This window comes from Rhinichthys klamathensis, unplaced genomic scaffold (assembly GCF_029890125.1).
Source record: "Rhinichthys klamathensis goyatoka isolate OS25496 unplaced genomic scaffold, OSU_Roscu_1.1 h1tg000011l_1, whole genome shotgun sequence".
NCBI lineage: Eukaryota > Metazoa > Chordata > Actinopteri > Cypriniformes > Leuciscidae > Rhinichthys > Rhinichthys klamathensis.
Window position 1 is genome coordinate 3,671,659 of NW_026606564.1, and position 13,505 is coordinate 3,685,163.

General features: G+C 40.2%; 1 protein-coding gene across 2 annotated transcripts in view; it reads left to right on the top strand.

The window, feature by feature from the left end:
• usp33 (ubiquitin specific peptidase 33) overlaps positions 1 to 13,505 on the top strand; it is a 57,571-nt gene that overhangs the window by 35,877 nt on the left and 8,189 nt on the right. For both annotated transcript variants that reach the window (XM_056264162.1, XM_056264169.1), the window contains exons 13-21: positions 808 to 980; positions 3,648 to 3,718; positions 3,896 to 3,929; positions 4,012 to 4,057; positions 5,635 to 5,815; positions 9,346 to 9,472; positions 9,993 to 10,162; positions 11,060 to 11,141; positions 11,229 to 11,337. In XM_056264162.1, the coding sequence (XP_056120137.1) occupies positions 808 to 980; positions 3,648 to 3,718; positions 3,896 to 3,929; positions 4,012 to 4,057; positions 5,635 to 5,815; positions 9,346 to 9,472; positions 9,993 to 10,162; positions 11,060 to 11,141; positions 11,229 to 11,337 (993 nt within the window). The remainder of the gene's footprint in view (positions 1 to 807; positions 981 to 3,647; positions 3,719 to 3,895; positions 3,930 to 4,011; positions 4,058 to 5,634; positions 5,816 to 9,345; positions 9,473 to 9,992; positions 10,163 to 11,059; positions 11,142 to 11,228; positions 11,338 to 13,505) is intronic.

Here is a 13,505-nt window from a genome sequence, read left to right on the forward strand (position 1 = left end):
TTTCAGACCCCTCCATGATTTCTAAGTGGGAGAATTTGCAAAATAGCAGGGTGTTCAAATACTTATTTTCCTCACTGTATATCTGCATGTGTGTATTTATTTATTTATTTATTTATTTAAAAAAAACAATTATCCAGCAAAGATGTGTTATAAATGCCTTTGCTATCATTTTTTTTTATCAATTTAATTTTACAAATAAATCCTGCTCTTTTGAACTTTCTATTCAGCAAAGAATCCTGGAAAAAAAAAACGCATTACAGTTTCCACAAAAATATCAAGCAACAAAACTGTTTTCGACATTAATAATAATAATAAATGTTTATTGAGCGGCAAATCACTCATCATATTAGAATGATTTCTGAAGGATCATGTGACATGAAGACTTTCAGTAATGATGCTGAAAGTTCAGCTTTACCATCACAGGAATACATTACATTTTAAAATATTTAAAAAATAAAAAAAATAAAAAAAAATTTGATGATAATGTGGAAATGGTTTGATCATATAAATTTTTTTTAAACCTTTTTAAGTATTCACTTAATTGTCTGCGCAGATACAAGTAATTTTACGTTAAATAAATATTTTGTTTATAATGTTGTTTATTAAATCAACATCCCTTGCATATGAAAAATAATCAGTGATAATAGAGTAAATTGTACAAAGCTTGACATGATGATATTTTTGTTTCAATAGAGCTATTTTCATCACCGTTGTTTTAATGTCTCTGTTATTGTTCCTGGCAGTATTTGCAGTTACAGATTAGCATTTTAAATCCGGCTCCTCTGTTACTTGTCCTTCCTTTCTCAGGTATCGGTGACTTTGGAGAACTTCCAGGACATCTCTCTGCCCATCCCAGGGAAAGAGGACCTTGCCAAGCTGCACTCGTCCTCCCACCAGACGGCTCTTGTCAAGGCTGGTTCCTGTGGGGAAGCCTACGCCCCTCAAGGCTGGATTTCTTTCGTCATGGAATATATCAAGAGGTATGTTTGAACCAGAAACTGATTCTTAGGAAAAGAAAATTATACAGGCTGGCCCGGTTCTACGAGGGTGCTTGAGTTCTGCACGCTCACGAATCCTCTCATTAACAAAGTGCGGACATGATGTAAAATAAGAGATTCATTGTTCAATGTAGGCAACTTCATTGATTATAATTTTGAACTTGTGAGATCGCGAACTGCAATTAGTGAAAGCTTTTAGTGATTATAAAGGGAGCCATTTTTGCGTGCTTTCTAGGCTATATACAATCCATTCAGAATTTCGACACTACGGTAATTGATATGATTAGCTTTTGGTTTGACTAGGTTATCAAACAACTAATAATGTGTTGCTTATGTTACACAAACCATATTCCCGTTCTCCATCTCAGAGTTAGACGGCTGCCTTCTAACAACCAGCATCCGCAGGTTGACGGGATTGGTTACATGCTTGTGATGTAGAGAACAGGGGCGGTTTCAAACCACGTTTTTGAGACTGTCTTTGGTAAACTGCCGTTTTAAGGAGAAAATACTCAGAAATAGTTTTGGCTGATGAATTTACACATGGTTTGTCTTAAAGCAATTTACACACACACACAACAAAATTAAAAACTTGATTTTCTCGACGGGGTGTTTTTTAGTGTTTTTTTGACCCATTTAAGCAGAACTTGCCAAGGCGGGCATTTTGACGTAATTTTGTTTGAATATGTCTGTTCAAGCACAAGAAGACGTGAAAGGCTGCTCAATTCAGTATTGCAGTACCACACATCGCTCGAGTGACGAATTGAGGTCCCTTTCGCGTCGTCTTGAGTTTGAATATTTAAATTGGCACGGCTTAAATTGTTCATGTTCTCCCAATTTTGCATCGTTAGATTTGAGGGATGTGACGGTGAGGAAATTTTCCTACCGGTTAATCAATGTGTGACAACAGCTGTAATACTGGTATCACCTTAAGGGGGACGGTGGAGTTTTTCCTTTTTTTTTTTTTTTTTTACCTCGCTTTTAAATCGCTTGTGGTGCATGTCCACCGGTACAGAGCGAGTATTTCCAGTTAATTCCTATGGAAGCTCAACTTCCACAGGAATGAACTGAAAACGCTTGCTCTGCTCCGCACCAGCGGACACGCACCACTTTCGAATTAGCGCCAATTCCGGCGCAGCAGTTGCTTGAATGTTGAGTTCATTATTATTCTTAATGAAAAACACAACTACAAAACACTACAATGACAAACTCGCTTAAATAGGCACTTTTACATTTCGCTTTGAAACCAAATCTTCCGCCATAGTCTTGTCAGTCAAGAGTGAGGCAAAATCTGAGTCCTGCTGCTGATCCGTGCTGTGACTCTTGTTCGGCTCACGCTGCATTGAGCAGACGTGTTCAGTTTTTAATTGTAGTGTCAGTGCCCGGTTGCATAAAGCACCTTAAGTGTAATTTTGCCCTTAAAGTCGCCCTTATGTTTCCCTTAAACCTAAGGGTGTTGCAGAAAAATACCCTTAAGTGTTACTTAACGGTTTTTTTAAGTGAAACGTCATAAACACTTAGAATTTCCCTTAAATGCTGTTTTTTCACTTAAGTAATCGTTAAGTGTTGCATAAAACCCCTTAACGGTAATTTCCCTAAGTATAACTTAAGGTTTGGAAATCGTAACCTTAAGAGTAACGCGGACAAAAATAAGACGACATGGCTGAATTTATGAAACCAGCTGAAGATCATAGGGAATAGGGAGAACCCTTTGGACCAATTTAGCCATGAAAAATTGTTGCAAGAATACCGATTTGATCGACACGCAATATTTGACATCGCTATCAAACTAGACGGCCGTCTGTCTGTCATTACACGCGACTCGCATGTAAACTATCACAACGTTAAGTCAGTGCGCGCACGGAGAGTGTGTGGCCGACAAAAAATTCACAGGAGAACGAGCTGATTCTGTGTTTTAAAAGGAATCATGACAGAAGAAAACAGGTATGCTATGGAAATATACTCAGCTGTATTTCGAGACACAGAGCCAGAAGTGCATTCACAAAACCTAAACAAATGCCAAAGCATGAGACGGTGAACAACACAAACTGCCGCCACGTTCGGAGCTAACGCGGTGTTGCGTGATAGCGTCACTGGACTGACACGTGATATTCCGACATGTTAGTGTTTTGCGTATCTATGGCAACAACAGACTTTTATAACGTGAATCCAGGATCGCTGTCGTGAAACACTTAAATGTTTCCCTTACCTAAGAGAACCGTTTAAGAGATTATATGCAACACCCTTAAGTTGTTCTCTTAGGTAAGGGTAAATCGCCCCTTAAGTATCATACTTAAGGGAAAAACTTAAGGTGCTTTATGCAACCGGGCACTGCTCTCTAACTGAACTAAATAATTTTTATTACTATAAGAAATCAAATCGACGTTGGGGGGCGGTGGGCAAGTGATGGAACAGTTTTGTGGCAGAGCACCAACTAGTAGCAGCAAGCCTATTAAAATTCCTAAAAATATTATCAGCCAACTGGTGATTGACTCACCAACACCGATTTTTACTTTTATTTGGCGCTTGGCGAGTGTTCATTTTAGTTCCCTGTATATAAGCATGTATAACATTGTAGACCAAGGAAAAAGACTTAAGGTGTTGGTTTTGAATAATTGTCCCTGATTGTTTATTTCTGCTTATTGATTTTAGTTGGTTCTGGGGGCCTGTGGTCACGCTGCAGGACTGTCTGGCTGCCTTTTTTGCCAGGGATGAACTAAAAGGTTTGACATTTCTCAAAGCTTTAAGTCACCCAAACTAACCAATAGCTGATAGTACTGTTTTGAGTCTGACATAAAAAAAAAAGTAGATAAATATGGAAATCTTTCACTTTATAGAACTGTTTATATTTATATTTAATTCTCACTGGCTGGGTGTCTGTTTGTTTTTGTTTTTTTCAGGAGACAACATGTACAGCTGTGAAAAATGCAAGAAGTGAGTATGAACTTGTTGATTAAATTGAATGAGGTGGTTGCAGAAATTAAAGTGTTAATGTTGATTCCTTTGGTTGTTTCAGGTTACGGAATGGGGTCAAATTCTGCAAAGTTCAGAGTTTGCCAGAGGTAAGCGATCATATAAGCTATTTTGGTTATTATACAGGTTCAGGCATCACATTGTTTAAAGGGTTAGTTCACCCAAAAATGAAATTTCTGTCATTAATTACTCACCCTAATGTCGTTCCAAACCCGCAAGACCTTCGTTCATTTTCGGAACACAAATTAAGATATTTTTGATGAAATCCGTGAAGTTTCTGAACCAGCCATAGGCAGCAACATCATTGCAAATTTCAAGGCCCAGAAAGGTAGTAAAGACATCGTTAAAATAGTCCATGTGACTACAGTGGTTCAACCTTAATGTTATGAAGCGACGAGAATACTTTTTGTGCGCAGAAAACAAACAAAAATAAAGATTTTATTTAACAATTATTTTCCACGTAGTAAGTATTTCATCAAACATATCTTAATTTGTGTTCCGAAGATGAACGAAGGTCTTACGGGTTTGGAACGACATGAGGGTGAGTAATTAATGACAGAAATTTCATTTTTGGGTGAACTATCCCTTTAATTCCAGAGTTTGAAAAAATAAAAACTCCACAATGATAAACGCACCACAAATTAGGTCCACTATGTCTTGGCCTTGTATCAAGGCTGCCTGAAATGAGCACAAAACCTGGACCCTTGAGAAATAATAGTAATTTAATGAGTAATAAGGTCTGGTTTCCTACATCCGGTGGATTTATATTTGGAGAGAGTCTAAGGATGCCTTTAACCCACAATATCTGCTGCCATCTGGTAAATATGCTCAGGGATCTGTAATGGCAAGCGCAGACATCATATGGGAGTCATTAGATCTGATGATTGTTCAGTGCATCTGTTAAATGGCCAAAGCAGTTTGCTGATGGAAACCCTGAACTTCTCAAAAAGTACTAAACAGTCTTGCTGTAAAATAGTGTTGTAGTACTCGAGACGGGATGTTATTTCAAGACCGGTCAAGACCACAACTGCGAGGATATCACAAATTGCCATTACATTGTCTGATTTATTTGTTAACATAATTTGCATGGTTGGATGTAACACGTCCTGCTTCAAATGCAATTAATAACTTATTTCTACCGTAATTTGATTTCTTACTGTTGTGCCTGGTCAGAAATTAACGGGGGATTGTGTCAAAAATGTCACCAAAATTAATACGAATGCCCACAAAAATCCAAGATATGATTGCAAAAAAGTACCTGAACGAGCGCTTGTTTTTTTTTATATTATAACATGTTAATTAAGCAATATCAGCAAGAGTGCTTCTACATTTCTCAGGCAGTAGATATGGATCTTTCAGATTTTGAGGAGTGCTGGTCCGGTCTTGGTCTTGACCTAGTCTCGCCCTGCCTTGGTCTGGGTTTTGTCTTGGTCTCAACCCCCTCAAAGTCTTGGTCTTGTCTTGATCTCAACACACACTGGTCTTGGTCTTGACTCGGTCTCAGTTTAGCTGGTCTCGACTACAACACTACTGTAAAAAATTGCCCAGGTAGTTATATTTTTATATGAACAGGCATGGCACATTCTAGCTCTTTTTGTTTTATTGTAGGAAACTGACAGCAGACTTTCCTGCTTTGTTCAAATTCTCTTTACCGTCTCCCCAACAGATTTTGTGCATTCACCTCAAGCGCTTCAGACATGAACTTATGTTCTCCACCAAAATCGGCACTCACGTGTCCTTCCCTTTGGAAGGCCTCGAGATGCAGCCCTTCCTGGCCAAGGACAGCTCTGACCAGACCACCACCTACGACCTGCTGTCAGTCATCTGTCACCACGGCACTGCCAGCAGTAAGTCCAAGCTTTTCAATGAGGGAGATGGTCATAAAAGTATTATTGTCATTAAGAGCAGTTATAAATGTAGTATTCATATTCATATTATTATTATTATTATTTATAAATTATGGAAGCTTGTTTCCACCATGGAAGAAAAAAAAAATTATTAAAAAAGGTAATTGCGACAATTCTTAGAAAATAAAACAGATTTTTAGATGTAAACTCACAATTCACAAGTTCTGACTTTTTTTTCTTGCAATAATGAGTTTAGATTGAGTTTAGAATATTGAGGAAAATGTCTTGTGGTATTTACACTCACCTAAAGGATTATTAGGAACACCATACTAATACTGTGTTTGACCCCCTTTCGCCTTCAGAACTGCCTTAATTCTACGTGGCATTGATTCAACAAGGTGCTGAAAGCATTCTTTAGAAATGTTGGCCCATATTGATAGAATAGCATTATGCAGTTGATGGAGATTTGTGGGATGCACATCCAGGGCATGAAGCTCCCGTTCCACCACATCCCAAAGATGCTCTATTGGGTTGAGATCTGGTGACTGTGGGGGCCATTTTAGTACAGTGAACTCATTGTCATGTTCAAGAAACCAATTTGAAATGATTCGAGCTTTGTGACATGGTGCATTATCCTGCTGGAAGTAGCCATCAGAGGATGGGTACATGGTGGCCATAAAGGGATGGACATGGTCAGAAACAAAGCTCAGGTAGGCCGTGGCATTTAAACGATGCACAATTGGCACTAAGGGGCCTAAAGTGTGCCAAGAAAACATCACCCACACCATTACACCACCACCACCAACCTGCACAGTGGTAACAAGGCATGATGGATCCATGTTCTCATTCTGTTTACGCCAAATTCTGACTCTACCATCTGAATGTCTCAACAGAAATCGAGACTCATCAGACCAGGCAACATTTTTCCAGTCTTCAACTATCCAATTTTGGTGAGCTCTTGCAAATTGTAGCCTCTTTTTCCTATTTGTAGTGGAGATGAGTGGTACCTGGTGGGGTCTTCTGCTGTTGTAGCCCATCCGCCTCAAGGTTTAACGTGTTGTGGCTTTACAAATGCTTTGCTGCATACCTCGGTTGTAACGAGTGGTTATTTCGGTCAAAGTTGCTCTTCTATCAGCTTGAATCAGTCGGCCCATTCTCCTCTGACCTCTAGCATCAACAAGGCATTTTCGCCCACAGGACTGCCGCATACTGGATGTTTTTCCCTTTTCACACCATTCTTTGTAAACCCTAGAAATGGTTGTGCGTGAAAATCCCAGTAACTGAGCAGATTGTGAAATACTCAGACCGGCCCGTCTGGCACCAACAACCATGCCACGCTCAAAATTGCTTAAATCACCTTTCTTTCCCATTCTGACATTCAGTTTGGAGTTCAGGAGATTGTCTTGACCAGGACCACACCCCTAAATGCATTGAAGCAACTGCCATGTGATTGGGTGATTGGATAATTGCATTAATGAGAAATTGAACAGGTGTTCCTAATAATCCTTTAGGTGAGTGTATATTCGTAATTGCAAAAATTCAGAATAAAAAAAAGGTTTTCCCCGTGGTGGAAACAAGCACTCAACTTTACTAGAAGAGATGTTTAAGTGATGTCAGGTGGTGAAAGTAGAGTCTCTTTTTGATCACTGGTGTCATTTAAACCTGGAATACACTACACTATTTGTGCCTAGATTTTTGCTCTGAGTTGCCGTCTGGATGAGTCAACGCTAGTTGCCAGAAGACTGAGCCAGTATTCAGATTTTGGGCAAATTTGACAGATTTTACAGAAACTTTTGCACAAACTCCCATTTTTTTTTACTTCAGACTATGAATCTGTCCAGTTGGAGGATTTCAAACATGTTTGACACATTTGGTTTCATTTGTCATGTATCTCCTAGCAATGAGGCACCTGTTTAAAGGTGAACTAAGTAACTTTTTTACCTTAACCGAACAGCTTTGGAGTCATTGTAATGTTTATATTACTGATTTCGTGTTGAATGGTGGTCGTCTCGCACCCCCCTGGTGCCTGTGAGCCGCAAAACCACCCTTGCAACTTTGGGCCGGCGGGCCGCCCAGTGTTGAAGTATCGTGTGATATCAGGTCTCGCGAGGTAACGAATTGCTTTACGGCAAAAAAAACAGATCTGATAAAATTCTGATAAAATGACCATCAAACAGAAATAACCCGGTGCCGTATACATGTGGTATTCGAGGCGCACATACAATACAGACTGCCGACAGTTAAACAGGGCGCGCGCTGATCTTAAAGGGGCCATACCTTATTTCCACTCGTTACAGCGTCCATCCTACTGAACAGGTACCGGTGTACAGGGGGAGGGGATCCGGCCGTGAGTGCGAGCCATCTCTGCGTGAGTGCTATTCACGACAGTACAAGTACTCCACAGCGACTCTAGGGGTCGCTGTTTGACAAAAACGGAATTCCTACTTAGTGCTGCTTTAAATGTGAGTTTGTTGTGTTCGGAACTACTCGTTTAGTGTAGGATGCCCAGTTTTTCTCTGTAATCATTTACAAAGTCGGCAAGTGTATGATGCTAGAGGCCAGATTTACTAACAGGGTAAATTAGCGTGAGAGTGCAATTCTAAAAAGCCCTGATGGGAGTGGAAGTTCTGCATGTAATCTACTGACGACGAGCAAATTAAAAAACAGACATAGCAGATCATTTCCATTATGACGAAAACGCAATCTAACGCAAATCATTTAAATACTCTCCTCCTATAAGTTGAATGCATCTGAAAGGGAAACTCCTACAAATGCATATGGAATAAGGTCAGCAGCAAAAAATAATCCTGTCCGCGCCTTTACAACGCTAATTTGTCACTTTAGTAAATCCTGACAGTAGTTTTTTTTTATGCCAAAATAGGGTTTGCTCTGGCGCAAGCTGTTAGTAAATCTGTCCCTAAGTGTTTTTAAATCTGTTCAGATTATAAGAGTTGTGTAGTGTATTCCAGGCCAGCCATGGTGTTGATTCAATAATAGAGAAAAAATATAGCTGTAAGCAGTGATAATGGGCAGCAAAAGCAGTGCAGAGCCAGAAGAGCAGAAATAGAATATGCAGTACATGAAGGACAGATAGGTTCAGAAGTACAGGTGTGAATGAACTCAAAATGAACAGAGATTCAGATTAGAATGAACACAGATTGAAAAAAAAAAAAACATTTCAAATTTAGTAGGAAGAAAGATTAGTACAATACTTAACCAGATGATAAAGGAATCGAAGTCACACAACATTACACACACTTTTATAAAGTTGTACTAGGCAGGAATCAAACCCAGAATCTTAACATCACACGAATCTTATCGCTGTGCGCCACTCGGAAGACACGCTTTCACCCAGAAAAAGAGGAAACGGTGAGACAAAGCAGGGACAATGGGATCAGGAAATGTCACCAAACTAGCATTGCATACATGAGCGCCACAATTAAGTGTGTCAGATCATGTGAGCTAATCTCCAGGCTACGCCTGTGCTGACAGGACTGATGTTTTTTAATGTGCTTTTTGTTTTGTTCAAGGTGGCCACTATATTGCCTATTGTCGAAATGAACTGAACCAGCAGTGGTACGAGTTTGATGACCAGAGTGTTACTGAGGTGTCTGAGTCCTGTGTTCAAAACGCAGAGGCATATGTGCTCTTTTACAAGTAAGAACATATTACATAGAGTGAGTGAGTGAGTGAGTGAGTGAGTGAGTGAGTGAGTGAGTGAGTGAGTGAGTGAGTGAGTGAGTGAGTGAGTGAGTGAGTGAGTGAGTGAGTGAGTGAGTGAGTGAGTGAGTGAGTGAGTGAGTGAGTGAGTGAGTGAGTGAGTGAGTGAGTGAGTGAGTGAGTGAGTGAGTGAGTGAGTGTATACAGGCAAAGTAGCTGATAATCTTTTTTTTTTTTTTTTTTTGAGAATGTATTTTTTTTATTACATACTAAATGGAGTGTGTTAAAACTATGAACAAATTTGACTCTGCTTAGTATTTTGTTAAATATCAGTTTATTGAGTATTTTAAATGAACAAACAATATTTTAAGATTCAGCTATCTTTTAGGCAGAAAAGCTCAAGGTTGTGTTATGCAGGAAAAACGGCCTTGAGTTTGACTGTAAATCTCTGTGCTGTGGTAAAGCATGTGTTGGCAGTCACTAAATGGCGCTGATGTCCTTTGTGTGTGTGTAACAGGAAGAGTAATGACGAGTCTCAGAAAGAGAGGCGGAAGGTGACCAGTCTGCTCAACATGATGGAGCCAAGCCTCCTGCAGTTCTACATCTCCCGCCAGTGGCTGAACAAGTTCAAAACCTTCGCTGAGCCAGGACCCATCTCCAACCATGACTTCCTGTGTGCCCACGGAGGTGAGGACCACTCTTGTTAAAGGGGTCATAACATGAGAAATCAAAATTTGCCTCAATCTTTTGACATATAAGTGGTCTTTGTACCATTAAAAACATCCTGCAAGTTTCAGAGCTTCAGACGTCCTCATTATAAGCCAAGCATTTATTTAATCAAGTTCCTAAAACGGCTCGTTTTTATATTGTGGGATCTTTGAAGTCACACATGCAAATACATTTGCATATGCCTGCCTCCAGAGCAAGACATCGACAAATAGTTATACATCATTGCACCACCCACTGACATTCAGTCGCTTAGCGGCTAATATTTGTATACTCTGATTGTGATTTACAAGTAAGAACATATGGCACACACACATATTTTGTAAAAAAAAAAAAAAAAAAAAAAAAACTTTGTTAACATTATAAGTGAACCTCAAGGAGCATATTAAAGTCATTAAAAAAAATCACTGCCTTGACCCCTTAAAGATCTGGGCCTTTCCTACTTTTCCCATTGTAAAGTATTTATATACCACAGATATGACTCCACACCACCAGATATAATTGCAGATCTTGCCAACATTTTCGAGGTCAACTGCCGCCACATCCTTTTCACTGATTATGTTTGTTTTTCCTCTGTTCCTCTCCTTTTTACTCTACTAAACTTGAGAGTGCAGTATGAGCTCAGATGTGAATCTCTTTAGAAAGCACTTCAAAGGTCCTTTCCTCCCCTTGATCTGATTCGTTTGAACTGATTCAAATTAATTTAAAGGAAAATATCTAATAGAGGATATTAATTATTCATAAATCTTCATGAATGCAGTTTCGTGTTGACTTTTAGAGGAGAGTTTTTTTGGTCGTATGAGTAGAAAAACAAATTATTTGGTGGTTAAAAATCATGTTTTTCTTCTTCTCCAACAGGTATTCCGCCAAATAAAGCCACATCCATTGATGATCTTGTTATGATGCTTCCCCAAAGTGTATGGGATCATCTGTATAGCAGGTAAGTGTTTGTCACTGTTCTTTTCCTGACTTCATGCGGAAGTTTAAGTTCTTATTAAATGCTAATTGTCGGCATGCTGTTGTTTAGGTACGGAGGCGGCCCCGCTGTCAATCACTTGTATGTCTGCCACACCTGCCAGACCGAGATCGAGAAGCTGGAGAAACGCCGCAAGAATGAGCTGGACATGTTTGTTCGGGTAGGAGCCTCAGTGTCAAAGTAGATTTAAAGGGATAGTACACCCACAATTTTTAACTCTGTCATCATTAGAGTTGTCAAGAGTACCGACTTCTGTACCAAGTCGGCACTGAAATTTAAAAAAATGTGATGATACACATTTGATACCAGCATTTCCCTCTTGCATTTTGAGCGCTGTTGAACGGATTCTTAAACACCTCTGATTGGCCATTGTGTTCACGCGCTCAACATATGTCTGTGATTGGCCATTGTGTTCACGCGCTCAACATATGTCTGTGATTGGCCATTGTGTTCACGCGCTCAACATATGTCTGTGATTGGCCATTGTGTTCACGCGCTCAACATATGTCTGTGATTGGCCATTGTGTTCACACGCTCAACATATGTCTGTGATTGGCCATTGTGTTCACGCGCTCAACATATGTCTGTGATTGGCCATTGTGTTCACGCGCTCAACATATGTCTGTGATTGGCCATTGTGTTCACGCGCTCAACATATGTCTGTGATTGGCCATTGTGTTCACGCGCTCAACATATGTCTGTGATTGGCCATTGTGTTCACGCGCTCAACATATGTCTGTGTTTGGTCATTGTGTTCACGCGCTCAACATATGTCTGTGATCGGCCATTGTGTTCACGCGCTCAACATATGTCTGTGATTGGCCATTGTGTTCACGCGCTCAACATATGTCTGTGATTGGCCATTGTGTTCACGCGCTCAACATATGTCTGTGATTGGCCATTGTGTTCACGCGCTCAACATATGTCTGTGATTGGCCATTGTGTTCACGCGCTCAACATATGTCTGTGTTTGGTCATTGTGTTCACGCGCTCAACATATGTCTGTGATCGGCCATTGTGTTCACGCGCTCAACATATGTCTGTGATCGGCCATTGTGTTCACGCGCTCAACATATGTCTGTGTTTGGTCATTGTGTTCACGCGCTCAACATATGTCTGTGATCGGCCATTGTGTTCACGCGCTCAACATATGTCTGTGATCGGCCATTGTGTTCACGCGCTCAACATATGTCTGTGTTTGGTCATTGTGTTCACGCGCTCAACATATGTCTCTAATTGGCCGTTGTGTTCACGCGCTCAACATATGTCTGTGATTGGCCATTGTGATCACGCATTCTACATATATGTCTCTCATTGGCCATTGTGTTCACGCGCTCTACATGTATGTCTCTGATTGGCCATTGTGTTGACAAGCTCAATGATTGGCTACAATGATCGACGCTTCAAAAACATGTTGACTTTGAAAACTCTTCATCGAGCGCTTACACATACACACGGGAGCGCTTGAAAGTGTTGTCTTTCAGCGGATATATTAGGGATCTGATGATAGACGCCTGCTTTTAAATGCTCCCGTGTGTATCTGTGTAAGCGTTTGGTGAAGAGTGTCAAAGATGTCATTGTTGATCATTGTAGCCAATCACAGACATATATTGAGCTCGTCAACACAATGGCCAATCAGAGACATATATTGAGCTCGTCAACACAATGGCCAATCAGAGACATATATGTTGAGCGCGTGAACACAATGGCCAATCACAGACATATGTTGAGCGCGTCAACACACTGGCCAATCAGAGACATATATGTTGAGCGCGTCAACACACTAGCCAATCAGACTTCAACAGCGCTCAAAGTGCTAGAGGGAAATGCTGATATTATTACATTTTTTAATTTCAGTAACGACTTGGTACCGAAGTTGGTACTTTTAGAGAACTCTAGTCATCATATTCTCACCCTCAAGTTGTTACAAACCTGTATACATTTCTTTTTTGTGCTGAACAAAAAATAATATATTTGAAAGAATATGGGTAACCAAACAGTTGTGGGGCACCATTGACTGCTCCACAACCGTTTGGTTACAAACATTCTACAAAATATCTGCCTTTGTGTTCAGCACAACAAAGAAATTCATACAGGTTTGGAACAACTCGAGAGTGAGTAAATGATGACAGAATTTTCTTTTTTGGGTGAACTATCCCTTTAAGGGACATCCAGAGTGAAGAGTGTCTGGTCTTTTCAGCTAATCTAACGTCTGGACTGTTATCTGTGCACACACTCACCATCACGACCTCCACACCACCCTCTCAGACTGAGATCAGCAAGTCGACCCCCACCCTTCTTCTCCAAAATTGTAGTCATTATTTATGC